The sequence below is a fragment of the Hypanus sabinus genome, chromosome 6 (assembly GCF_030144855.1).
Source record: "Hypanus sabinus isolate sHypSab1 chromosome 6, sHypSab1.hap1, whole genome shotgun sequence".
Taxonomy (NCBI): domain Eukaryota; kingdom Metazoa; phylum Chordata; class Chondrichthyes; order Myliobatiformes; family Dasyatidae; genus Hypanus; species Hypanus sabinus.
The window spans coordinates 14,493,216-14,520,853 of NC_082711.1; the positions used below are offsets into that span (position 1 = coordinate 14,493,216).

A 27,638-nucleotide genomic window follows, 5' to 3' on the forward strand; every position below is an offset into this window, starting at 1 on the left:
CTGACTTAATCCGCGCCTAATCACAGGACAATTTACAGTGACTGATTAACCTACCAACCAGTACACCCTTGGACTGTGGGAGGAAACCGGAGGCCCCAGCGAAAAACCATATGGCCACAGGGAGAACGTACAAACTCCTGACAGGTATTACAAGTTACAATATAAAGATAAATAAATAGGCTAGAATACTGAGGTGCGAGTCAGCTGGAGACGCTCATGGAGTGAGTACCGTTTTGGATTCGCTCCATAACTTTTACTTTTTTTAACCTTTGATCACCCTTATTCAGCTTATTTTTACCTATACCGAAAGTTTCTTTATTCTTTTTTTTTTGGATTTACTGCCAAGCGTTTGTTGTGAACTTTTGATGATATGCAAACAGAAATGTCTCTCAGGTCTAAGGGACGGGATCCCGGACGTAATCCGAACGGTAACGGAAAAAAGCAGGCTCCGACACAACAAACACCATTAACTTTTGAATTGTTTATGGAGGTTTTGGATCAAAAATTTGCTGAACTACAACAATTTTTTAAAGAAGATATAAAGGCTTTTCAAGAGTACATGGTTAAGACGGATTTAGTAATTAAACAGCAACAAGCTCTTATTGCGTCTCTGCAAGAAGAAGCTCGGAAGCGAGATTTGACTATTGGAAAACTGCAACAGGATTTAATTTCGACCATTAAGCTGATGGAAGCCCTTAAAGCCAAGAGTGACGATTTTGAGAATCGGTCCAGAAGACAGAACGTACGTATACTTGGTCTTCCAGACGGCATAGAAAAAGATGACCCTTCGAAATATTTTGCTCAACTTTTAAAAGAAGCGTTTCCGACAATTTTCCCGAATAACCCCCCTTTATTTGATCGGGCACATAGAATTCGGCGTTGATCACCGAGTTTCCTTCCGCCTGATCGAAGATTTTAGTTCAGATCTTTTAAAAAGAAGGCTTCTTTTTAAACCGTTGATGGCTGAATGTTATGAGAAAAATCTGAAACCTGCGCTTCTATACCCTGCGAAGCTTCGAATTTCTCCGTCGAATGCTCCACGACAAGTTTTCCTTTCAACTTCAGAAGCGAGAAAATATCTGGAGGAGAACTTCCCTACTGCTACAGACACCAGTCTTTAATAAATGAATGATTCTGATCGTATAAGATGGTTCTCGATCTCTTAAACCAGAATTATAATCTGGTTATTGGTGTAGGTTCATCCTACACTTTATACTCAAGTTAAAGTGTGTTTGCGTCATGTTAATTGTTTTGCCTTATACACTTTAATCATTTAACTACATACTTGTCTATTAACTTTGTTCCTTCGAAGTTATATTTTTAATTCTTTGAAGGTAAATTTTTCCTTGATTAAGATGGTGGTTTTTTGGAAAAGATTTTTGGTTTTGCTTAAGATGGCATTATGTTTATATTTTTCGTGTTTCTTCCAGACAATGCATCGCTTATCTCAGTTTAAATATTTTTTGTTTTGTCTGGGCCAGAGCCCGAGTTATAATTGTTTTTTAGTGATTATATTTTTATTCTTTTTACAACTAACTATACTTAGAAATATGGTTTTTATTATAGCGATTTTATTTTTAAAGTTGGGGTGATTCTTTTATATATATCCTTTTTATATGGAGTGTTCTTCAGCTGACATGGGGGTAGGATTAGTCTTACTTTTTCTCTTTTTAAGTCATATTTTGGCTTTTTCTCTTTTTCTCGGGGGGTGGGGGGATGGTCTGTTTTCTAATTCTATTTTTTTTGTACCAGTTTGTGTTAGTTTTTTTATTCGGGCTGTTTTTGAACTTCAAATATGTCTGTGTTGTCGTCACTTCCGGGTCTTCTCACTACTTTTGTTCCTCTTCCAGGTGCATGAGTTTATAAGTTGGTTAACCCTTTCTATACCAAAGGGTTGATTATAGAATTATGGCTCAGACCATTAATTTTGTGTCTTGGAATACTAATGGTTTAAATCATCCAATTAAACGAAAGAAGATTTTCAGTATTCCAAAGACTTAATGCTCATATCATTTTTGTACAAGAAACTCATGTGAGGAGGGAGGACAAATTTTGTTTTTTTAGATTTTGGCGGGGTCAACAGTATCATGCAAATTCGAATGCTAAAGTAAAAGGAGTTTCAGTTTTTATTGACTCCTCTATTTCATTTGTTCAACATGATATTTTTTCGGATCCGAATGGCAGATTTTTGTTAATTACAGGTTTACTTTGTAATAAAAAAGTTGCTTTGGTTAATGTTTATGCTCCAAATGTGGATTGTCCTGACTTTTTTAAGTCTTTATTTACTTCTTTACCCAATCTAAATGAATATAAGTTAATAATGGGTGGTGACTTTAATTGTTGTTTAAATCCTCTGATGGATAAATCTTTATCTATTCAGACTTTACCTAATAAGTCGGCCACTTGTATTAACTCTTTTTTGACTGACAATGGAGTTTTTGATATTTGGAGATTCTGGTATCCTAATGACAAAGAGTTTTCTTTTTTCTCACATGTTTATCACTCTTATTCAAGAATTGATTATTTTTTTGTAGACTCGTTTTATTCCATTGGTAATCGGTTGTAACTATGATATTATAGCTATCTCTGATCATGCTCCGTTATTACTTTCTATGAAATTTACGGATACAGCTTTTAATGCTAGACAATGGCGATTTGACTCTACCTTGTTGCAAGACTCTGACTTTATAAAATTTATGGAGGAGCAGATCGACTTCTTCTTCTCAACTAATTCTACAGATGATATTTCCTGCGGAACACTTTGGGACACTTTTAAAGCTTATATACGTGGACAGATTATTTCTTATTCTGTTGGTTTGAGGAAACGTATCAAGATGGAAACTCTTTTATTGGTTGATAAAATTAAAGAAATTGATAAGAAATATTCGATTGCTCCTAGTAAGGAGCTTTACAAACAAAGGGTTGAACTTCAAATGGAACATAGTTTATTACTTACATCCTCGATTGAAAATCAATTAATGAAAACTAAATCTGATTTTTATATACATAGTGATAAATCTGGTAAACTGTTAGCTAGTCAATTGAAGAATGCTCTGGTTAAACGTCAAATCACTAAGATTGGTCAGCAGAATGGGAATCTGACAGTTAATCATGATGAGATAAATAAGGCATTTCAAGATTTCTATACCTCCCTGTATCAATCTGAATTTCCTCAAGATTATAATACCATGTCTGATTTTCTTGGGAAATTAAATTTTCCAAGGTTATCATCTGATGATCTTTTGATATTGGATACTCCTATTACGGATGTAGAAATTAAAGGGGCTATTTCCTCAATGAATTCTGGGAAAGCACCAGGTCCAGATGGTTATACAGTTGAATTTTTTAAATTTTTTTCCGCTACTCTTTCCCCTTGGTTAGGTAAGGTTTTTGAGGAGGCCATTAGATTAGGGAATTTGCCACAATCTTTTTATAGAGCTTCCATTTCACTAATATTGAAGAAAGATAAAGACCCTACTAATTGTGCTTCTTATAGACCTATATCTTTATTGAATGTAGACTCCAAGATTTTTTCTAAGTTACTGGCATCTAGATTGGAGAAGGTAATACCCAAAATTATTTCAGATGATCAAACTGGCTTTATTAAAAATCGTTATTCTTTTTTTAACATTAGGAGATTGTTGAATATTGTTTATACTCCCTCACATGATACTTCAGAATGCGTGATTTCATTAGATGCGGAGAAAGCATTTGACAGAGTTGAATGGCCTTACTTATTTAATGTGTCGGAGAAGTTTAATTTTAGTCCGATATTTATATCATGGATTAAATTGATTTATCATACTCCAGTAGCCTCAGTGGTTACCAATAATCAAAGATCTCCCTTTTTTCGCCTATTTCGGGGCACTAGACAGGGATGTCCTCTTAGTCCATTACTATTTAACATTGCCTTAGAACCTTTGGCAATTGCCATCAGACAATCACAGGATATTTTGGGTATTAATCGTGGGACAGATATTCATAAGTTATCTTTGTATGCAGATGATTTATTACTATTCATTTCTAACCCGGAGAAATCCATTCCAGCAGTTTTATCATTATTGGCTCAATTTAGTGAGTTTTCTGGGTATAAGTTAAATCTTAATAAAAGTGAATTGTTTCCATTAAATAAACGGGTCCCAATTTATGGAAATTTACCCTTTAAATTAGTTAATGACTCTTTTACTTATTTAGGGATCAAAATCACAAAGAACCATAAAGATTTATTTGGATTTAATTTTTTACCCTTAATTGATCAGATTAAAGGTTTGTTTACTAAGTGGTCACCTTTGTCTCTATCCCTAATAGGTAGGATTAATGCTATTAAGATGGTTATTTTACCTAAGTTTTTATATATTTTTCAAGCGATACCAATTTTTATCCCGAAATCTTTTTTTACTAATGTTGACTCTAAAATTTCTTCATATATATGGCAGAATAAAAATCCCAGGTTAGGTAAAACATATTTACAGAAGACAAAAAAGGAAGGCGGGTTAGCATTACCTAATTTCAGATTTTACTATTGGGCAGTTAATATTAGATATTTGTTATGCTGGTTGAAAGATGGGGGTGGATCTTTTGGCCCTTGTTGGGTGAGTTTAGAAACTAAATCGGTATCAGCTTATGCTTTGGGTTCTATTTTAGGGACTTCTCTCCCTTTTGCTCTTTCTAAATTGCCGAAACGAATTGACAACCCGATAGTTAAACATACATTGCGTATATGGTTTCAATTTCGGAGATTTTTTGGGTTGACTCAATTCGTTTTAAATAGTCCTATTGTATCTAATTGTTTTTTTCACCCTTCCATTATAGATCAAGCTTATTCAGCTTGGAAAACTAAGGGATTACTAAGATTTTCTGATTTATTTTTAGATAATTGTTTCATGTCTTTTGAACAATTATCCAACAAATATAACTTGCCGAGATTTCATTTTTTTAGATATTTACAGATTAGACATTTTTTAAGTTCTGTACTCTCTACGTTTCCAAATTTTGTGCCTTCAGATACTTTGGAGAGTTTATTTGAATTAGACCCTTTTCAAAAAGGGCTTATTTCAAAACTTTATAATATAATTATGAAGATACGTTTAGAGCCTCTTTATAAGACTAAACAGGATTGGGAAAGAGAGCTTAGTTTTAGTATTTCTAGTGAGAATTGGGATAGAATTCTTCAATTAGTTAATACATCATCGTTTTGTGCCAAACATTCACTAATACAATTTAAGGTTGTACATAGGGCCCATACGTCCAAGGATAAATTAGCTCATTTTTACTCTCATATAAGTCCTATTTGTGATAGATGTCATTCTGAAATTGCGTCTTTAACTCACATGTTTTGGTCGTGTTCATTTTTGGAGAAATATTGGAAAGATATTTTTGATATTATTTCTGCGGTTTTGAATATTGATTTACAACCTCATCCTATTACCGCAATTTTTGGTTTACCAATGTTAGATTCACAGCATTTATCTTCTTCAGCCCGTCCAATGATTGCATTTCTAACTCTGATGGCTAGAAGATTTATATTGTTGAATTGGAAAGAAATTGATCCTCCCACTGTATTTAATTGGTTCTCTCAAACTATGTTATGTTTAAATTTAGAAAAAATTAGAAGTGGTACTTTTGAGACTTCTATTAAATTTGAAAAGTTATGGAGACCATTTATTCAACATTTTCATATGATGTAATATGACCCTGTGCCAAGTACATTTGATTTCCCAGCTTTTAGCTTATGTATTTTGAGAGGACCGGAAGTGACGGCATTGATGAATACTTATTTTTGTGAGATATTATAAACAGCCCACTTTTTTTTTCCTTCTCTTTTGTTTTTTTTCTTTTATATTACTTATTAGTTATAGTTATTAGATTAGATTAGTTAGTTTTGCATTATATAAATTTTTTTTTCTTTTTTCTTTTTTTTTATATTATACATTATGAAATATTTAGATTTACTATGTCCATATATATATCTTATGGCTTATGTCTTGGTAAACTCATTTATATTGTAACTATTATGTATGTTTTTTTTCATATGTAATGGAATGTGTATGTTGGTAATTTCTTTATCAATATATCATCTGTATTCTGTCCATATTACTAATATTAATAAAAAGATTTAGAAAGAAAGACAGAATACTGAGGTGCATGGGTTCAGGGACCGTTCAGAAATCTGATGGCAGAGAAGAAGCTATTCCTAAAACTTTTGAGTGTCGGTCTTCAGGCTGCTATACCTCCTAACTGATGGTAGTAACAAGAAGAGGGAATGTCCTAGGTGGTGGAGGGTCCTTAGTGATGGATGTACTTAATATATTGATTGAAGCGGCATGGTAAAATACGAAACCCTATAAAAATGAGCTGGGAAATTGATCCTAATATAACACTTAATATTATAAACTTGTGCTTCCAAAGTGATTGCATAAATATTCATCTCCTTCACGTCAGTATTTATAGATGCACTTTTGGCAGCAATTACAGTCTTGAGTCTGTGTGGATAGGCCTCCATCAGCTTTGCACATCTGGACACCACAATTTTTCCCCATTCTTTACAAAACTGCTCAAGCTCTGTCAGATTGCATGGGGATTATGAGTGAACAGCCCTTTTCAAATCCAGCCACAAATTCTTAATTGGATTGAGGTCTGGACCCTGATTTGGCCACTCCCAGACATTAACTTCGTTGTTTTTAAGCCATTCCTGCATAGCTTTGGCTTCATGCTTGGCATCATTGTCCTGCTAGAAAACAATACTTTTCCCAAGTCACAGTTCTCTTGCAGACTGCATCAGATTTTCCTCCAGGATTTCCCTGTACTCTGCTGCATCCATTTTACCCTCTACCTTCACAAGCCTCCCAAAATCTGCTGCAGTGAAGTATCCCCACAGTATAATGCAGCGACCATCATGCTTCGTGGTAGGAATGGTGTGTTTTTGATTATGTGCGGTGTTTGGCTTACACCAAACATACTGTATAGTCTAAAGGCCAAAAAGCTCAATCTTGGTTTCATCAGACCATAAAAACTTCTTCCAGCTGACTTCAGTCTCTCACATGCCTTCTGGCAAACTTTAGCCAAGATTTCATGTGAGTTTTATTCAACAGCGGCTTTCTCTTTGCCACTCTCTCACAAAGCTGCGACTTGTGAAGCACCTGGGCTTGTTGATAGGTGAGAAGTTGTTGATTGTGCAGTCTCTCCCATCTCAGCCACTGCAGCTTGTAACTTCTCCAGAGTTGTCATAGGTCTCTTGGTGGCTTCCCTCACCATTCCCCTTCTTGCAGTCACTCAGTTTTTAAGGACGGCTGCTCTAGGCTGATCTACAGCTGTGCCATATTCTTTCCATTTCTTGAGTATTTAACTGTACTCCAAGGGATATTTAGTGACTTCGAAATTTTCTTGTATCCATCTCCTGATTTGTGCTTTTCAATAATCTTTTTGTGGAGTTACTTGGAATTTTTTTGTTTTCATGGTGTAGTTTTTGCCAGGATACTGACTCATCAGTGGTTGGACCTTCCAGACACAGGGGTATTTTTACTGCAATCACTTAAAACATCTTGACAGCACACAAGTCTCCAAAAACAGATCTCCATTTAACTAATTATGTGATTTCTCTCACCAATTGGCTGTGCCAGTGATAATTTGGTGTGTCATATTAAGGGGGGGAGGGGTGAATACTTATGCAATCAATTATTTTGTGTTTTTAATTTGTAATAAATTTAGATCACTTAGTAGAGATCTGTTTTCACTTTGACGTGGAAGAGTCTTTTTCTGTTGTGTGTGTCAAAAAGGCCAAATTAAATCTACTGTGATTCAATGTTGTAAAACAATAGAATATTAAATTTTCCAGGGGGGGGGTAACACTTTTTATATGCACTGTATATTAAAATAAACACCAAATTATGTGACCATCACATAATTTCTGGGAGAAAAGGTTGTCACAAATGACCTGAACACAAGAGGTTCTGCAGATGCCAGAAATCACTCTCAGGTTGGAGGAGCAATGCCTCATTATTTCATCTGATTAGACTCTATCCTTAACAGCATGAACAGCAATTTCTCTTAACTTCCTGTAATTTCTACTCCTCCCCTTCTCCATTCCCCATTCTGGCTCCCACTTACCCTTTGTCTTCTCCTCACCTGTTGATCACCTCCCTCTGGTGTTCCCTCCTTCTTCCCTTTCTCCTCTCCTATCAGATTCCTTCTTCTTCAGCCCTTAATCTTTTCCACCAATCACCTCGCAGCTTCTCACTTCATCTCCCTTTCCCCCCTGCCAGCTACCTTCCTGCCTCACCTGGTTTCACCTATCACCTTCCAGCTTACAGCCTTCCCTTCCTCACACTTTATTCCGACTTCTTCACTCTTCTTTTCCAGTTCTGATGAAAGGTCTTCACCTGAAACATCAACTCTTTATTCTTCTCCATACTGTAGATGCTGCCTGACCTGTTGAATTCCTCCAGCATTTTGTTTGTGTAATTCACAAATGACCTGGTGAGCTTTAGTAACTCCTTTAGGCGGTGGGGGAAATGGGATGAAGTAAGCAAAACAGAAAGCAACCAGCTGCTTCAGGTTTTATGTAAGTAGCTACATTGCATTTACCTGGAAGTTGTGTTCGATGAGGTGAACTCCACGGATTAAATTGAGAGCTCCACATACAATATTAAGGAAAACCGACAGGATCCCAACTGCACTCACAGGCTCCAGTCTGTAGCTGGGTGCTGAGGGTAAATAAATCAAGATTTTATCAGAAACAATTTGCTGTAATGAATCAGAATCAGGTTTATTATCACTGACATGTCATGAAATTTGTTGTTTTGCAGAGCAGTAGTGTAATAGGCCAGCTGGTGGCATAGTGGCGTCAACTCTGGACTTTGGGGCGAGAGGTCCCAAGTTCGAATCCAGCCAGCTCCCGTTAAGAAAAAACTCAGCCGGCAGAAGGCAATGGCAAACCACTGCTGTAACTTGCCTAGTACGCAATTTCCCAATACATCAGAGTGGCGTGGAAGGAAATCATCTGCTACCCAAAAATAATTCCAGATGCGACCTACCTTCTACAGTGTAATACATTAAAAATCATTATAAGTTACAATAAGAAATATTAAAAAATACTTAAGAAGTGTAAACAGAGAGAAAAACAGTGAGACTTCATGGTCCATTCAGGTATCTGATGGAGGTGAGGAAGAAGCTGTTCCTAAAACGTCAAGTGTCTCTTTTCAGGCTCTTGTACCTCTTCCCTGATGGCAGTAATGAGAAGAGGGCATATTCTGGGTGGTGAGGTTCCTTCATTATGGATGCCACCTTCTTGATGCATCAACTTTGGAAGATGTTCTCGATAGTAGGGAGGCTGGTTGAGTTTACAATCCTCTGCAGCTTTTTCTGAACCTGTGCGTTGATGCCTCCATACCACAGTGATGCAACCAGTCAGAATGCCCTCCACGGTGCTCGCCACAGAATGCTCTCTGTAAGTGCTGTGCTTACTCAACGATTCAACAGTGTAACTGGCACACTTTAAAGGTAGTTTATATCTGTCCAAGGCAGAAAGCATGTTTATGTGTTGAGGTGCAGATTTATTCCTTGTCAAACCCTTCCAAACCTTCCCAATCATTTAATTTTTCTCTTGTTCTGACAGCTCCACCAACGTTCTGTCAACCAATATATTGTATATGTCAGGCCCCAGTCTAGGGTGCCAGGCATTTTTTTAATGCACCCCAAATCCACTCAGGCAGGGTTTGCATCCATTGATAACGAAGAGAGACAAGTATAATATCAAACAATCCTCATAATTGCCTGCAAAATTATGAGGAACTAGATAGGATAAATGTGAGAATGCTTTTTTCACTGAGGTTGGCTAAGACTACAAACAGGTTAAGGGCGAAAGGAGGAATTTTAAGTGGAACATGAGGGAGAACTTCACTCAGAGAGTGGTGGGAGTGTGGAACGAGCTGCCAGCAGAAGTGGCAGAAATGGGTTCAATTTCAACATGGATGGGAAGGGCATGGAGGGCCAGGGTTCAGGTATGGTTTAGGCAGATTAATAGTTTGACACAGACTAGGTAGGCCAAAGGGCCTGCTTCTGCACTATAGTGTTCTACAACTATAAACTACTGCTCAACCTGCTGAGTTTCTTCAGTAAATTGTTTATTGGTCCTAGGTTCCAGCATCTGCATCTCATTTCGACCATAACTGGCGCAGTTTAATGGTCTGTCCAAGGCAGAAGTTGAGTTTATTTATTCCTTCTCAAGTCCCTCCAACCTGCCCAACCAGTTAACTTTTCTCTTGTTCTGACAGTCCTATTTTTTGTCAACCGATATATATATATATATGCCAAGCCCCGATCGAGTGTGCCACTTATTTTACTATGCAAAACCGAATCCTATCCATTCACATCTGTCGGTAACAGAGACAAGTTATTAGTAGCAAACAATCTACAATCTTCTGGAGATACTCAGCATCTGTGGGGAGAGAGAAAATGTCAACATTTCAGGGCAAAACCCTGCCTCAGGACAATGCTTTTCACCCCATGGAATCTGCCAGCCTGCAGAGTTCCTCCACCTGTTTGGTGCTACAGATTCCAGCATCTGCCACTTCTTTTGACTTCAATAGTGTGCCTAACATAGAAACATTGACACAGAATCACTTGGTTGGGAATTTGCTCTGACTTCTTCCCTGTATTTCCATAGACATCTTGCAACATACATACTCCTGTAGAAAATAACCCACTTTCTTAGTCCTGTGATTTGACAGCACACTAAGGGTAAGCCGAGGGAACACGAAATCAATCCTCAGAGAAGGATCAGAAGCGGAGAGAGTGTGCGCTTTCAAGTTCCTTGGTGTCGAGATCTCTGAGGATCTAATCCCAACATATCAAAGCAGCTATGAAAGGCGGCAAGACAATAAGAGTTTGAGGAGATTTGCTATGTCACCAAAACCACTCACAAATGTCTATAGATGTACCGTGGAGCATATTCTAACAGGCTGCGTCACTGTTTGGTATGGGAGGGGGGGGTGCTACTGCATAGGATCAAAAGAAGTTACGGGAAGTTGTCAAATTAGTCAGCTCCATCTTGGGAACTAGCCTCTGTAGTATAAGAACATAAGAGATAGGAGCAGGAGTCAGCCATCTCGCCCATCGAACCTGCCCCGCCAGTCAATAAGATCATGGCTGATCTGTCCATAAACTCAGTTCCATCTACCTGCCTTTTCTCCATTACCCTTAATTCCTTAACTATGTAAAAATCTATCTAACAATTTCTTAAATATATTTAGTGATGAAGTCTCAACTGCTTCCCTGGGCAGAGAATTCCACAGATTCACCACTCTCTGGAAAAAACAGTTTCCCCTCATCTCCGTCCTAAATCTTCTCCCCTGAATCTTGAGGCAACGTCTGCTAGTTCTAGTCTCACCTACCAATGAAAACAACTTTCCTTCTTCTATCTTAACTATCCCTTTCAAAATTTTGTATGTTTCTATAAGATCCCCTCTCATTCTTCTGAATTCCAGAGAATATAGTCCCAGGCGACTCAATCTCTCCTCATAGGTTAACCCCTTCATCCCCGGAATCAACCTGGTGAACCTCCTCAGCACTGCCTCTAAAGCCAGTATATCCTTCCTCAAGACATCTTCAAGGAGCGGTGCCTTGAAAAGATGATGTCCACTATTAAGGACCTCCATCACCCAGGACATGCCTTCTTCTCATTATTACCGTCAGCAAGGAGGTACAGAATCTTGAAGGCACACACTCAAGTGATTCAGAAACAGCTTCTTCCCCTCTGCCATCCGATTCCTAAATGGTCATTGAACACATGAACACTACCTCAGCTTTAGATTTACACTGCCGGTTTTAATATTATTTCTGTTTTTGTATTATCTTTAACTATTGAATATATATACTTACTGTAATTGATTTACTTAATCATTTCCTCTATATTAACATGTACTGCTGCTGCCAAGTTAACCAATTTCGCAACATATGCTGGCGATATTAATCCTGATTGACTCTGAACTCAGCAGGTCAACAGCATCTGTGGAGGGGCAGCTGACGTTACAGCTTGAAACTCTGCACAAGGTCTGCCAGTATGAAAGATCCTACCCATTGTAAGCTGCTATTTCAATGCACTGACAGAACAAATAAAGTTATCAATACTCTACAGTGTTGTGCACAGGAATTAAAAACAAAGGCTGCTCTACATGCTCAAAGAACTGAGTTGTCCACTGCTACTCCACAATAAGTGGGGGGGAAGGGGGGTGTATATCGGATGCAAATTCTTTACAGAGAGAGTGGTGGTTGTGTGGAATATCCTGCCAGGGGTGTTGGTAAAGGGAGATACATTAGGATAAAGGAACTCTTCTATGTAGGCCAGTCTTTCAAGTTATCCAGGTCTCCTTTCCTTCCCAGGGATGAGGTGTTTGGAGCCTCTGCTAGTGTTTCTGTAGCATTGGATTTTTATAGGATGGGGTTGCTAGCCCCATGCCCAAACCTTCTCTTTTCACACCCGGGCTTGGGACCATCCATGGCAGGATTAACGGAGTCTTGCAATCACTATAAAAACATCCAAGACATTCACTTGCACTGCGCACCTTTTTGGTAGAACAGTACTCAACAAGTCCATGCGACAACACAACAACTGTACTCAATAAGTTTAACTGCATAGTTATCGAGCAACATATTGATGGGATAGTCCTGCAGTAACTGATGTTCTTAGTATCCAGCAGTGACCTGCAATCGTAAGAAAAACAACAGGACAAACAAATACACAAAGTGGCTGCTGTGTCCGAGCCGTTGAGGCATTATCAAACAGAAACACATTCTTGGAACTTGAATGTTCTCCCAACTTGTTTTCAGAATTTTTGCAGAACATTGGTAGAATCCTAATCAAAAGTTTACGTAGGAAGGAAAGGTTAGAGTGATCTTAGAGTAGGTTAAAAGGTCAGCACAACATCATGGGTGAAAGGGCCTGTACTGTACTGTATTGCTCTATGTGTAATAGTTTTAATATATTCTGGAGAAGCAGCAAGAATGGAATCAAAGAATGTGGATGCCTTGGTTTCTAAACAGTACATTCCAAAGCTGAGAAGCAGATGGAGCAGAGGAGTTTCTCTGCAGTACACCCCAAGGAACTGGGAGATGCAAGACTGAGGTGTTATGTCACCACCACTGCTTGGAAGTTTTATCACAGAATGACACAATCACAAAGTGAGAAAAGCAAATGTTCATTGTTGTTCTCATTTCCTTTAAGTACCACACGTGAGGCTGGCTGAAAATGTATCTATGAAAAAAAGACACTGGTAAGGAGTTACATTCCTCAACATACCTCAAAATAGTAACCAACCAAAACATCAAGATGCAAAAGGGCCGCCAAGTGTGGTGGGTACGTGGAACAAGCTGCCACAGCAATTGGTAGAGGCAGATACAATTACAAATTCAAGAGACATTTTAGCAATTTGTCAGCCATAGTCGTAGAGCTGACCTAGGCACATTTGCCTGCATCTGACTGACATCCCTCAAAACCTTTTCTACCCAATCTAAAAATCTTTTGATTGTGCCTCCTTCACTACTTCCTCTGGCAACTCATTCTATAAACCCACCATGCTGTACGAATTTATTTTCTTTTAGATCCTTTCAATCTTATCCCTCTCAACTTAAATCGAAGCCTATTGTTTTATATTCCCATACACTGGAAAAAAATCTATGGCAATTAATCTTATCTATGCTCCTTGTGATTTTATAAACTTTTGTAAGATGACCTCTCTGTGAAAAAGCTCCAATCTATCAAGTCTCTCCATATAATTCATATCCTCCAGTCCAGTTAACATGGATACTTAGAACAGTATAGCACAGTACAGGCCCTTCAGTCCAAGATGCTGATTAAATGTACTCCACGATCAATCTAAACTTTCCCTCAAACACAGCTCTCCATTTTTCTTTCATTCGTTGCCTAAGAGTCTTTTAAATGCCCCAATGCATCTGCCTCCATCACTACTGTTGGCAGTGTGTTCCAGGCATCTATCACTCTCCGTGTAAACAAAAAATTTTACCTCTGATATTCCCTTTAATCTTCCCTCCACTCACTTTAAGAATATGTCCTCCGGCATTGCCACCCTGGGGTAAAAAGCACTGGTTGCCCACACTACCTGTGCTACCCATCTGATAAACTTCTATGAAGAGGCCTCACATCTTCCTTTGCTCCAGAGAGAAAAGCCGTAGCTTGCCCAACCTTATTCTCCTGGTAAATCTCTTCTGCACACTTTCTAAAGCTTCCACATCTTTATAATGAAGTGATAGAAAAGAACACAAAACTCCAAGTGTGGTCCAACCAGAGTTTTATAGAACTGCAGCATTACCTCGTTCTTGAAGTGAATCCCTTGATGAGTGAAGACCAGTACACCATATGTTTTCTTAACCACCCTACCAACTTGTGCCATAACTTTGAAGTATCTATGAAATGAGACCCCAAAGATCCCTCTGTCCCTCTACACTGGTAAGAATCCTGTCATTAACTCTGTATTTTGCCTTCAAGTTCGATCTTCCAAAGCGTATCACTTCAGACTTTTCTGGATTGAACTCCATCTGCCATTCCTCAATCCAGCTCTGCATCCTGTCTTTATGCCATTGTAACATATGATAACCCCCTACTCTACGCACAATTCCACCAAGCATTGAGTCATCTGCAAACTTACTAGCCCACCTTCCTGATTTAAATCATTTATAAAAATCACAGAAGCCCCAGAACAGATCCAGCAAAACATCACTATTAATTCACTGGTCTCCAGGCAGAACATGCTCCATCTACCTCCACCCTCTGCCTCCTGTAGACAAGCCAATTCCACATCTATGAGGGCAAGTTTCCAGGGATCCCATGCCTCCTGACTTTCTGGATGGACTTATCATAGGAAACCTTATTGAATGCCTTACTAAAATCCATATACACCACATCTACTGCTCTACCATCAACATTTGTTTTAGTATCTCCTTGAAAAACTCAATCAGAATTGTGTGGCACAATCAGCACCTCTCAAAGCCATGTTAACTAACCTTAGTAAGACTATGCTTCTCAAAATGCTTGTAAGTCCTAAAAAATACATGGATAGGAAAGGTTTAGACTCTAAGCTTTAGAGGGATATTGACCAAACACAGGCAAACTGGATTAGCATTGATAGGCATCTGGGTGAGTGTGAACAAGTTGGGCCAAAGGTCCTGTTTCTATGCTTCTCACATCATACTCCATCCGCACTGTATGCTGTATGGAGACGTCAACATCTTGGAATGCTGAGTGCGTAATATATTTAATGCTGAACCAATATGCCCCTCACCTAAGACTTCAATACATTCATGGAAAAGTCAAATTAGACTCATGGAATTTTAATCTTGGGAATGGGCCTATATGCAAATTCTGTACTGGGAGTCTGCATGGAACAACTGGATCAAATGGCCTTCATCTGTGTTATAAACACAACAGACTCAGCAGATGCTGGGAATCCAGGGTCACACACACAAAATGCTGGAGGGACTCAGCAGGCCAGGCAGCACCTACAAAGAGGAATAAACAGTAAACTTTTCGGGCCGAGACCCTGCTAGAGCAATCAGCAAGCATTAATGACAAGATCTCAATCATAGCATTTTAATTAAATGAATATCAGACATTTCATACAGCGGTGCCTGATCTCAGCTTACCAGATCCAGAACATAAATGCAGGTTTCCATTAAGAATCCCATTGGTAACCACAATATCATCCAGATTCACCTGTCGGGGTGGCGTCACCTTCAGCTCCCTCTGGATATTTGTCACACTGATCTTTAAAGATGGGCGGTTTGAATAGTTATAATGCCATTTTATCTTCTGTATCACACTGTCTGCAATTGAACAAAATGTACTTAAGTTTAAACCCATCAAATAACATAATAAGGAATAAGAATAAATGGCTAAATAGAATACCTGTCTACATGCATAGTACACTCAGTGGTCACTTTATTAGGTACATCTGTACACCTGTTCATTAACGCAAATATATAATGAGCCAATCATGTGGCAGCCACTTAATGCATAAAAGCATGTGGACATAGTCAAGAGGTCCAATTGTTCAGACCAAACATCAGAATTGGGAAGAAATGTGATCTAAGTGACTTTGACCGTGGAATGATTGCTGGTGCCAGACAGGGTGGTTTGAGTACCTCAGAAACTGCTGCTCTCCTGGGATTTTCACACAGGACAGTCTTTACAGTTTACAGAGAATGGTGCAAAGAAAACCAAAACATATCCAGTGAGCAGCAGTTCTGTGGGGAAAACATCTTGTTAATAAGAGGGAGGAGAATGGCCAGACTGGTTCAAGCTGACAAGAAGGTGACAGTAAATCAAATGACCATGCATCACCAGAATGGCAGTTCAAATAAGGGTAATTTCCCACATTTCTTTGGGAAAGAAGGAGGCTATTCAACTCATCAAATATATGCAGGCTCAAGGAGAAATCCCATCACTGTCATTCTCTTATTTCCTTACAATTATTCTCTCTCAAAAGCCAATTAACTTTCCCCAATTCTCCTACTACCATAGTGGTCAATTATAGTAGCCAATTAACTTAATAACTAGTACACAGGGTCAAAGTGTTACAGTCACTAGCATGGAAACCAACCCTTCGCTCAAACTGGGACACGCAGACCAAGATTACCAATTTAGCTAGTTCAACATACCTGTGTTTGGCCCATATCCCTGTAAACTTTTCCTATCCATTTATTCATCCAGACATCTTTTAAATGCCATTATTGGACTGGCTTTCACAAACAAGGGAAAATCTGCAGATGCTGGAAATCCGAGCAACACACACAAAATGCTGGAGGAACTCAGCAGGCCAGACAGCATATATGTAAAAGAGTACAGTCAACGTTTTGGGCCAAGACCCTTCAGCAGAACTGCAGAAAAAAGGCTTAGGAGTGGATTTAAAAGGTGGGGGGGGGGGAAGGGAGAGAGAAACACAAGGTGATAGGTGAAACCTGAAGGGGGAAAGATGAAGTAAAGAGCTAGAAAGTAAATTGGTGAATGAGATACAGGGCTGGAAAAGGGGGAATCTGATGGAAGAGGACAGAAGGCCATGAAAGAAAGAAAGTGGGGAGGAGCACCAGAGGGAGGCGACTGGTGGGCAAGGAGATAAGGTGAGAGAGGAAAAAGGGGATGGGAAATGGTGAAGAGGAGGGGGGCACTAAATCACTTCCCTCTCACCTTAACCCTATGCTCTCTGCTCCCTGATCTGGAGACTCTTAACAATAAAAGATTACAGTGTCCAACAAAAGGAGCACAGTTGCGTGGCAGTTAGCATAGCGCTACTACAGCACCTGCGACATGGGTTCAATTCTGTCGCTGCCTGTAAGGAGTTTGTATGTTTTCCCCATCCTTCTGTGAATTTCCTCCAGCAGCTCCAGTTTCCTCCCACACTCTAAAAGAGGTATGATTAGAAGGTTAATTGGTTACATGGGTGTAACTGGGTGGCATGGACTTATTTGGCCTTAGTATTGCGTTGGTGCATGGCCTAGTGGATGAGGCATCGGTCTAGTGATCTGAAGGCCACGAGCCTCTGCTGAGGCAGCGTGTTGTGTCCTTGAGCAATGCACTGAACAACACATTGCTCTGCGACGACACCGGTGCCAAGCTGCATGGGTCCTAGTGCCCTTCCCTTGGACAACATCAGTGGTGTGGAGAGGGGAAGGTTTGCAGCTTGGGCAACTGCCGGTCTCCCATACAACCCTGCCCAGGCCTGCGCCCTGGAAACCTTCTGAGGCGCAAATCCATGGTCTCACAAGACTAACGGATGCCTATTATTGTAAGGGAAAGAAAGAAAGTGAAGGAAAAGAACTAAGAATAGACAAAAAAGCAACAGCATTGTGGTTGTTTTATACCAAAACTAGTTCACTAGAGAGATAAAACACCTTCCAGTGATAAGGAGTACTCTATGAAATAGTCAGGCTCAAGTGGCATGACACCTGCTGCAGAAAAACTAAGAAGCTTCTAGAAAATACAGAATCAGCTATACTCCAATTACTAAAACTTCACTGAACAATTACGAAAATACAGGTGACTATATATTAACTTACGGGTGTTTATAATAAATTACAAGCAAGTATTAAAAAAAGTTAAAACTATAGGAAAAATAAAAGTTTTATGCTCTCTCACTCACTCCTCCTGGAGGGAAGGTTCCTGCATTCTAAAGGTCTCTCTCATTGATGATGTCAGAGGATGGTGCCGAACTTCTGGGTCTTGGGCAAAGTTTAATCAATTGGACTCTGTAATTCACAGTATGATGTTTTTCTGGTTTCTGGTCACTCCTTTGTTTGTTGCTATTCAGAGCACTTTTGATCAGGGCAGCCTGCAGATAACGAACTGAGCTGAACTGAACATGCCTAGACTTTCGATTTTGTGATATATGTTCTGTGTTTTACGCTCGTTGCTGTTTGCACGATTTTTTATTTGCGCCTGGGGATGGGGGTTGATGTTTTTCTTTCAACGGGCTCCACGCCCATCTGTGAAAAGACAAATCTCAATGCTGGATACTGCATACCTATTTTGATAATAAATGCACTTTGAATGTTAATCTATCAGCAGAAACACAGACAGCACCAGAGATCAGAACAGAACCCAGGATACAGAGCAATAAAGCAGTGGCACTATTTAGTATGACACTGTGCCATCCATTTTTAATAACTATCTACAACTTCAAATCAGAACAGTTTCAATTGATATGTACACTATCCTAATCAGTGCACTGTTAGGTAAGTCCAGCAAGATTATGTGAAATCAGAGACATACTATGTACTAACTGCATTGAAAATACTACCATTCGTTGGTATTGTGAAAGTCTACTTCAAGCAGTTACAGTATCACAACTTTCAGTCAATAAAAATGGAGAAAGGAAATGAAAAGGAATGAAGAGTCGATGCTTTGGGCCGAGACTGGGTCCTCGGGTGGAGCAAGGCCAGATGGGAAACAGCTTTATCCACCCCCCAGACCGTGAGACTACTGAATCCCCTGCCACCAACCCAGGTCTCACTGTGTACAAAGCACCAGTAACGTTGTACTGTTTACTTTTTAACTTGTGTCGTAAATGCGCCTTTACTATTTGTCAATTTATTTGTGGTAATAATACTTTATGTGTTATACGTACTGTGTTGTGCACCTTGGTCCAGAGGAACTTTGTTTGGATAGCAGTATGTGTGCATATGGTTGAAATGACAATAAACTTGAATTTGAAATGTCAACTCTTTATTCCTTTCCATAGATGCTACCTGATTTGCTGAGTTCTTCCAGCTTTTTCTGTGTTACTCTGGATTTCCAGCATCTGCAGAAACTCTTCTATTTAAAAGGTAACAGCAGTCATTTTAAAGGAGTTTTAATGGAACCAAAATAGGCTGATGGAAGTTAAAGCAGAGACCATTGTCAATAAACTTACCAAATTCAAGAAAAGCGTAGGGCCGTGATACTAGCTGGATTTTAGCAACCTCTACGGAAGAAGTAAACTCCATTCCAAGTTCCTCGAGGAAACAAAATGCCATTGTAGTGGGATAGTAGCTACAGCAGATGGTCATGTAGGCGACACCCTGTGAAGAAGTAAAGCTGGGAGAAAAGCCATTAAATGTAGACTGTATATGGCCAATATCCAGTAGAAACGTGTGAAATGTTGTCATGTAGCAAATAACATACTGTCACGTCTGAAAAACTTACAATTGAATCATCATCTAGTATGGGGGGGATCAGGGGGAGGGAGGGTGCACTGCACAGGATCAAAATAACCTGCAGAAAGTTGTGAACTCAGTCAGTCCCATCATGAGCACTTGCCTCTCGCCTCTCCAGATCCAGGACATCTTCAAGAAACAATACCTCAAAAAGGCGGCATACATCATTAAGGACCCCCATCACCTAAGACATGTCCTCTTCTCATTGCTGCCATCAGGGAGGAGTTACAGGAGCCTGAAGGCGCACACTCAATGATACAGGAGCAGGTTTCTCCCCTCTGACATCATGTTTCTGAATTGACAATGAACCCATGAACACTATCTCACTACTTCTTTTTCCTCCCTCTTTATGCAGTACTTATTTAACTTTTTAAACACACAGTATATATATTTCTTATTGTAATTTATAGTTTTATTACTATGCATTACAATGTACTGTTGCCAAATAGCAACAAATTTCACAACGTATGTTAGTGATATTAAACCTGATTTAGATTCTGATGAATGACCTAATGACTATTCAGATACCACATCCTTTTTATCTTGGTCAAACCAATTCCAAAGAGAGGGGATAAGCTCTCCCATTTCCCCATATACTTATGAACTACAGGGCAGTATATGGTGACATATATGAACTTTGACAATAAATTTACTTTGAACTAGAATTTAATTAGAGATTTTTGCTGCTATGAACCAGGCCGATTGAGAAATATACAAATAGAGTCACCTCCTCAACTCCAGACTCCACATAATTTTGGAATAGCTAACAGTGATTAGCGTAACACTTTCACAGCACCAGCAACTCTGTGTGTAAAGAGTTTTTACATTCTTCCCGTAACTGCATAAGATTCTCCCGGATGCTCTGGTTTTCTCCCACATTCCAAAGGTGCATGGGTTAGTAGGTAAGTTGGTCACATTGGTGTATTTCGGCAGCACGGGCATCTCCAATAATAATTTAAAAATCTCAAAATATAGCCCATGGACTGTTACTCAGTCTGTTAGTTATTTGATTTGTTCGCCTGGATTTCATAGATAATGTAAAACACACCTAGACAGAGTAGTAAAGAAGTGGTATGGCATGCTTGCCTTTATTGGTCAGGACACTGAGTGTAAAAGTCAGCAAGTCCTGGTACAGCTGTGTAGAATCTTGGTTAGGCCACATCTGGAGTATGATGGGCAGTTCTGGTTGCTCTGCTACAAGAAGCAAGTGGAGGCTTTGGAAAGGGTGCAGAAGAGGTTCACCAGGATGCTGCCTGATTTAGAGAGTATAAACTACATGGACAGGTTGGACAAACTTAGAGTGTAAAGGAGAGAGGAGACCTGATACAGGTTATTAAATTATTGAAGTAGATTGGATAGACAGAGTCTTTTCCCAGGGTAGAAAGTCATATACGTATAGTAGCAGAGAAATCTACAAAAACAAGATTGAGGCCCCAAAAGCAGGACCAATGGGTTACTTTAAAAGAGAAGTTAATACTGATCAAAATACATGAAAAAAATGTTTGAGGAAAAGAAAATACAATCCACTTATTGTTACAAAGCTGAAAACCTAACGTTAAAACTAACGTGCATTAATGACCAAACCCAGCTTCCATGCACCCCCCCCCCCCCAACTCACAGAGCCCTCTGGCTCCCACCCGAACCCAACAAAACACACATATTGCTCACCGAATCACACCTTTACACCTCTGGCTCTATGAAACCATGTCACAATGTGGTATGGAGCAGTATCTACAATGACACTCATCTCTGACTGGCTTAGTCCTACTATGTTTGACACTGCAAATCAATACTTGAGATCAAGACCCATGAAATCACAATTGTTGTCTTCAAGATGCTCTGTTTTCACAGAAACTGAAAGCAATTTAGTTTCTGTGTAATTTGTCAGTGATTTTGCAGCTGGACATGAAGGCTGGTGGTGGTGTAGACAGTGCAGAAGGACATTGACAGGATGCAGAGCTGGGCTGAGAAGTGGCAGATGGATTTCAATCTGAAACAGCATAAAGAGATTCACTTTGGAAGGTCAAATTTGAAGGCAGAATACAGGGGTAATGGCAGGATTCTTAACAGTGTGGAGGAACAGAGGAATCTTAAGAGTCCACATCTATTGATCCCTCAAAGTTACAGTGAAATTAGATATGGTGGTTAAGAAGGAGTATGGAATGTTGGCCTTTATTGGTCAGTTAATGGTTAAATCACACTTGAAGTATTGTGTTTAGTTCTGGTTGCTCCATTTAGGAAGGGTGTAGAAGCTTTCAGAGATTTACCAGGATGTTGAGTGGATTAGAGAACATACCTTATGAGGGCAGTTGAGTGAGATAGGGTTTTTCTCTTTGAGCAGAGGAGGAAAAGAGGTCACTTCATAAAAGAACTCCAGATGATGATAAGGGGCATAGATAGAGTTGATAGCCAGAGGGTAGAAATGGGTAATATGAGAGGACATAATTTTAAGGTGATTGAAGGAAAGTGCTGGGGAATGTTAAAGATAGGTTCTTTTATACATAGAGAATGATATGTGTATAGAACATCCTGCTAGGGGTGGAGATAGAGGCAGAGACATTAAGGCAAATGGATGATAGAAAAAAGGAGGGCTATGTGGCAGGGAAGAGTTAGGTTGACCTGAGTAGGTTAAAAAGTTGGCACAACATCATGCACCAAAGGGCCTGTACTGTTCTATGTTCATTTGCCTCCAAGTCTCACTGTAACAAGCACACTGCCTGTTTGCAGTGGCAGACTCACTGTATATGTAGCTGGTTGTTCTTCACAGTTCCACGGCCTGGAAATTGCCCAAGCATTTTGGACACCATCTTCAGATGCGTTTTACATTCTTGCAGATCTCTACTATATTCAAAGTCTGTGGAAGCAGAGAGCGGCAACCCATCCTTCACCCGGACAACATAGGCAAATAGGATCATAGACATTGTGTGACCTGGCATTCATGAAGGCTGCTGCTGAAAACAAAAGCAGAAAGTAACTTCAGTGAATTGCTCCAAAACTGGAAAAGCTCATTGACCAGACAGCATCCACACAGAGTGTTCATAGTTAAGTTCACTGTTCCAAGTAAATTTATAATCAAAGTACATACATGTCATCATTTTCTTGTGGACGTTCAGTAGGTACAAAGAAACACAACAGAACCAATGAAAAACTACAAAGACAAACAAGCGTGCAAAAAGACTTCACAAATACAAAAGTGAAACATAAATAGATAAATAAATAGTATTGAGAACACAAGATGAAGAGTTCTAGAAAGTGAGTCCATAGGTTATGGAATCAGTTCAGTGTTGAGCTGAGTGAAATTATCCACACTGGTTCAGGAGCCTGATGGTTGAAGAGTGATAACGGATTCTGGTGGTGTGGGATCCAAGGCTCCGTACCTCCATCCTGATGGCAGCAGCAAAAAGAGATCAAGGTCTGGATGTTGGGGGTCCTTGATGATGGATGCTGCTTTTATGGGGCAGCACTCCTTGCAGATGTGCTCAGTGGTGTCCTGTGATGGACAGGACTTTATCCACCACTTTGTGTAGGCTTTTCTAGACATGTGCATTGGTGTTTCTATATCAGGCTGTGATGCAACCAGTCAGGATAATTTCCACCATGTGTCCATAGAAGTCTATCGAAGTTTTAGATGACATGCCAATCTGTGCAAACTTCTAAGAAAGTAGAGGCACTACTGTGCCTTCTTTGCAATGGCAATTATGTGCTGGTTCTAGGACAGATCCTCTGAAATGATAACGTCAAGGAATAGCATAGAAAAAGAGAAAGAAGGGAAAGATCAAAGAAGAACAGTGGAATGCTAGAGTAATTAAATGACAAAAGATGATAACGGTGCATTGTAAACAGGGCAAATAAAAAATAATGCATGGATTATAGCAACTGCAAAGTTTGGGGTAGTATAGTAGAGTAGCAGTTAACATAACACTATTACAGTGCCAGCAATCTGGGTTCAATTCCGCCACTGTCTGTAAGGAGTACATACATTCATCCCGTAACCACGTGGGCTTCTGGTGTTCTGGTTCCCTCTCACATTTCAAAGACATGCAGGTTAATTGGTCAAATGAGTGTTATGGGGCAGCACAGGTTGGTCAGGCTAGAAGGCAATAGCAGAATAGTCATTGGATCACAAAGTCCTGCAGCACAAGAGCAGGCTCTTCAGCCAATCCAGTCCATGTCTGGCTGATATTCTGCTTAATCCCATCCCACCCATGCAGAAGCCCAGCAGCTTTTTCACAGGGCAGCAATAGTAGAGGACATCTATTTAAAGTGAGTGCAGGGATATCAGAGGTAGGATTTTTTTGTTTACTAGAGGGTGGTAACTGCCTGGAACACACTACCAGGAGTGTTGGTGGAGGCTGACACCATCAGGACATTTAAGACTCTTAGATACAAGGGTAATAGAAAATGGAGGGTTATAGGTTGTGTAGGAGGGTAGCGTTAAGATTGATCATGGAGTATGTTTCGCACAACGTATTGAGCATATGATGCTGTACTGTGTTCTATGAAATTGTACTGAAACCCATCCATAATCTTCATAGCCAAACATTTGGAGAATTTTCCAGACTGAAACATTACAAATTTTATACCTTTGTTGAAAAAAGGAATAACTAATTTAAACTTACTGATGGGGAAGATGATCAAGAAGTCGTAATCGGAGGAAGAATTAGCAGTGATGGTCAAGTGTAAATTGATTAGAGAAAGCCAGCAGAGTTGTTAAATACAAGGTGATTTTTTTTTAAATGAGGTCCATGATGGAAATGCAACTGACATTATAGATATACTTTCAAAAGGCATTTGTTATGAAGCCACGGAATATAAAGGTCTACAATACCATCACTAGAAATAGATTTCTGGACATTAAGGAGATTAAAATGGACTATGGAAATGGTGCAATAATATAAAGCTGAGTTAGAAGATCAGCCACAATCGTAATGATTGGTCAAGAGGACTCAAAGGACGTTAAGGTAGCCTATTCTCTGTTCTAATTCTATGTCTTAAGACCATAGGGCACAGAAGCAGAATAACACCATTAGGCCAATCAAGTCTATTCCACCACTCAATCATGGCTGATTTATTTTTCCTTTTAAACCAATTCTCTTGCCTTTTTTCTGTAACCTTTGATGCCCTTACTAATTAAGTACCTATCAACCTCCACTTTAAATATACTCAATAACTTAGCCTCCACAGTCATCTGTAGCAAAGAATTCAAAGATTTGCCATCCTCTGGCTAAAGAAATTCCTCCTCATCTCTCTTCTAAAGGAAAGCCTTCCTATTCTAAGGCTGTGCCCTCTGGTCCTAGACCATACTGGAAAAGTTCTCTCAACCTCCACTCTTTGCAGGCCTTACAATATTTGGTAAGTTAACTACTTGTGTGGGAAAAGAGCAAAGGATTCATAGCATGGGTTTTTTTTTTAAAGGATAATGATTTGCCATAACTAGAGTACTGTAACCAGATCTGACGGCTTAGATGTTTTAAACTGGGTGTGGAGTAGTTTTACTAAAATTGTTTCAGAGATAATGTGTTTCGGTTACATGGATGGACTGGAGTTGTATTGTTCTCCTTGAAAAAGGGGTGGCAAGCTTAAAATCACGAGGAGTACAGTCTAAACAGATACATGGAAAATGTAGAAGGTTAAGGGCCAGGAGACACAGAATGAGGTAACTGGCCAAAGAACCGAAGTGGTGCGAGTTAAGTGGGCGGTTTGAGTTGAGAGTGCTCTGCTAAGCACAGGAGCGAGAAAACGTATCAGAAAGGATGATATTTACAGAGCTTTGGTGTTCGAGCCGGGAACTGGAACACACAGCCAGTATGAATTCAGTGAAGTAAATGGTGGGGTTCATCCAACACTTTGAGAGCACATCGATATTCTGTGTCTCTGAGATGGAGTGTGTGCAGTGCCCTAGAACAGAAAACCTGCAGGAGGATAAATTTATCCACTAAGTAGACAGCAATGGCAAAACAAACATATAAATAAATCAAAGTGACACAAAGCAACTGCTTCATCAACTGCAACATAACATGGTAAAATATCCCAAGGTAATTTTTCCAGTTAATTTGCCTTCTGTCAATGCTTATTGTTACACATCCCTGCGGTGACCTACATGTACAAAGAGGAATAAACACTCAACATTTCAGGACGTGACCCTTCATCGGGACTGAAAAGGGAGCGGGAAGAAGCCAGAGTAAATGGTGGCTGTTTATTCTCCTCTATAGATGCTGCCTGACCTGCTGAGTTCCTCCAGCATTTTGTGGCTACATGGCAACACTTCACCCTATCAAATTTAATGACTGGACTCTGTCCATCCAGACAGATTGTGTCTGCGCTTTACCACTGACACTTGGATAAATTAGTTACAATTAGTTAGTAACACACACAAAATGCTGGAGGATCTCAGCAGGTCAGGCAGCATCTACTGAAATGAATAAACAGTCGATGATTTGGGCCAAGCCAGAATAAAAAGGTAGGGGGAGGGGAAGGAGGAAGCCAAGTGAGTAAGAAAGATAAAGGGCTGGAGAGGAAGGAATCTATTATGAGAGTGGACTACAGAAGAAAAAGAGGAGGGGATCTAGGAGGAGGTGAAAAGAGATCAAAGGTCAGAATGGGGAACAGAAGAAGTGGGGAGGGGGAGCGAAAATGTTCATTTTCACTTTTTTTACTGGAAGGGGAAATCAATATTCATGCCATCAGGTTAGAGGCCACCCAGACAGAATATAAGGTGTTGCTCCTCCACCCTTTAGTTAGTTAGTATTAGTTAACAGTTGTTACTGATTTTAACAACCTTAGAAAACAGTTTACCTGATTTTGGGTGCAAGGAAATAATGAATTTTTTTTTTAAACTGCATCTGCTAGAAATCTGAAAGAAAACCAAAAAATGCTGGGAAAAAACTCAGGAAATCAGGCGGCCTCTGTAGAAAGAGAAACTCAACATTTTGCATCTAAGATCTTACACCACAACTGGAAAAAAGAAAACTATTAGTTTTCAGTAGGAAAGAAGTCTAGAACAGAGGAAAAGTCTGTGATAGGATGAGTTGAGATAGATCTATTGAACCATCTCGACTCATCTGATCAGAGACATTCCCTCTAATCTAGACATCCCTGCTCCACCTTCATTCCTACAGCCAGCAACAGTTGGCCTTTTTTTGCCAACCATGGGGACAACCATCAAATTTGTATCTGCCTGGCATCTGAAGAGCCACAGAAGTGAAAAAGCAAATAGACATAACATGATTACAGGTGGTCGCTTCAGCACTGCCTACTACACACTAAGCCAACTAAAATCTGCTTGGGAATCCAATTAACAAAAGACAGAACCATTATGGCATATTAAATACTCGGTGAATTTGGCCATTCACAATTAAAGGCAGTCATCAAGAGTTCAGCTTCAGATAAAAACGTACAGCATTTTTGCCACTTTTGTAACAACAAAAATATAACAAGATCAATATCTGCACCTTTAAGTGGGAAGTACTTAATACAATTGTAAAACCTAATTAAGTCAAGCAAATTGGTCTTTTCCAAGATCACATAGAAACATAGAAAACCTACAGCACAATACAGGCCCTTTGGCCCACAAAGCTGTGCCGAACATGTCCTTACCTTAGAAATTACTAGGGTTACCCATAGCCCTCTATTTTTCTGAGCTCCATGTACCTGTCCAGGAGTTTCTTAAAAGACCCTATTGTATCTACCTCTGTTAACTTAAAGATGTTTTGCAACCAATTTGCTTTCGCTCCTTTTAACAAAATGTTTCCTCCTTAAACAGTGAGAACTGACATCTTTGCCAGAAATAGGTTAGCCACCAATTTCCATTACAATCCTACTGACTCACAGTGTTATGTTGACTAAACTTCCACTCTCCCATGCTTCCAAGGATTCTGTTCTTTGCCATTTGATAAGACCATCACTGATCTTATAACTCAAGTGCCATATTCCTGCACTAA

The 27,638-nt window shown here is 39.6% G+C and overlaps 1 protein-coding gene across 8 annotated transcripts in view; it reads right to left on the reverse strand.

Annotated features, from left to right (window-relative positions):
• sec22c (SEC22 homolog C, vesicle trafficking protein) overlaps window positions 1–27,638 on the reverse strand; it is a 46,446-nt gene that overhangs the window by 14,072 nt on the left and 4,736 nt on the right. For 6 of the 8 annotated variants that reach the window (XR_009512565.1, XR_009512564.1, XR_009512567.1 and 3 more), the window contains exons 2-5: window positions 22,438–22,649; window positions 19,416–19,579; window positions 15,655–15,834; window positions 8,584–8,702 (exon numbers count right to left, since the gene is read on the reverse strand). Coding sequence is in view for 4 of the 8 variants with exons in the window: in XM_059971736.1 (XP_059827719.1) it covers window positions 8,584–8,702; window positions 15,655–15,834; window positions 19,416–19,579; window positions 22,438–22,634 (660 nt within the window). In the remaining 4 variants the exon portion in view is untranslated. The remainder of the gene's footprint in view (window positions 1–8,583; window positions 8,703–15,654; window positions 15,835–19,415; window positions 19,580–22,437; window positions 22,650–27,638) is intronic. The other 2 variants (XM_059971733.1, XM_059971734.1) reach the window with 1 other exon arrangement.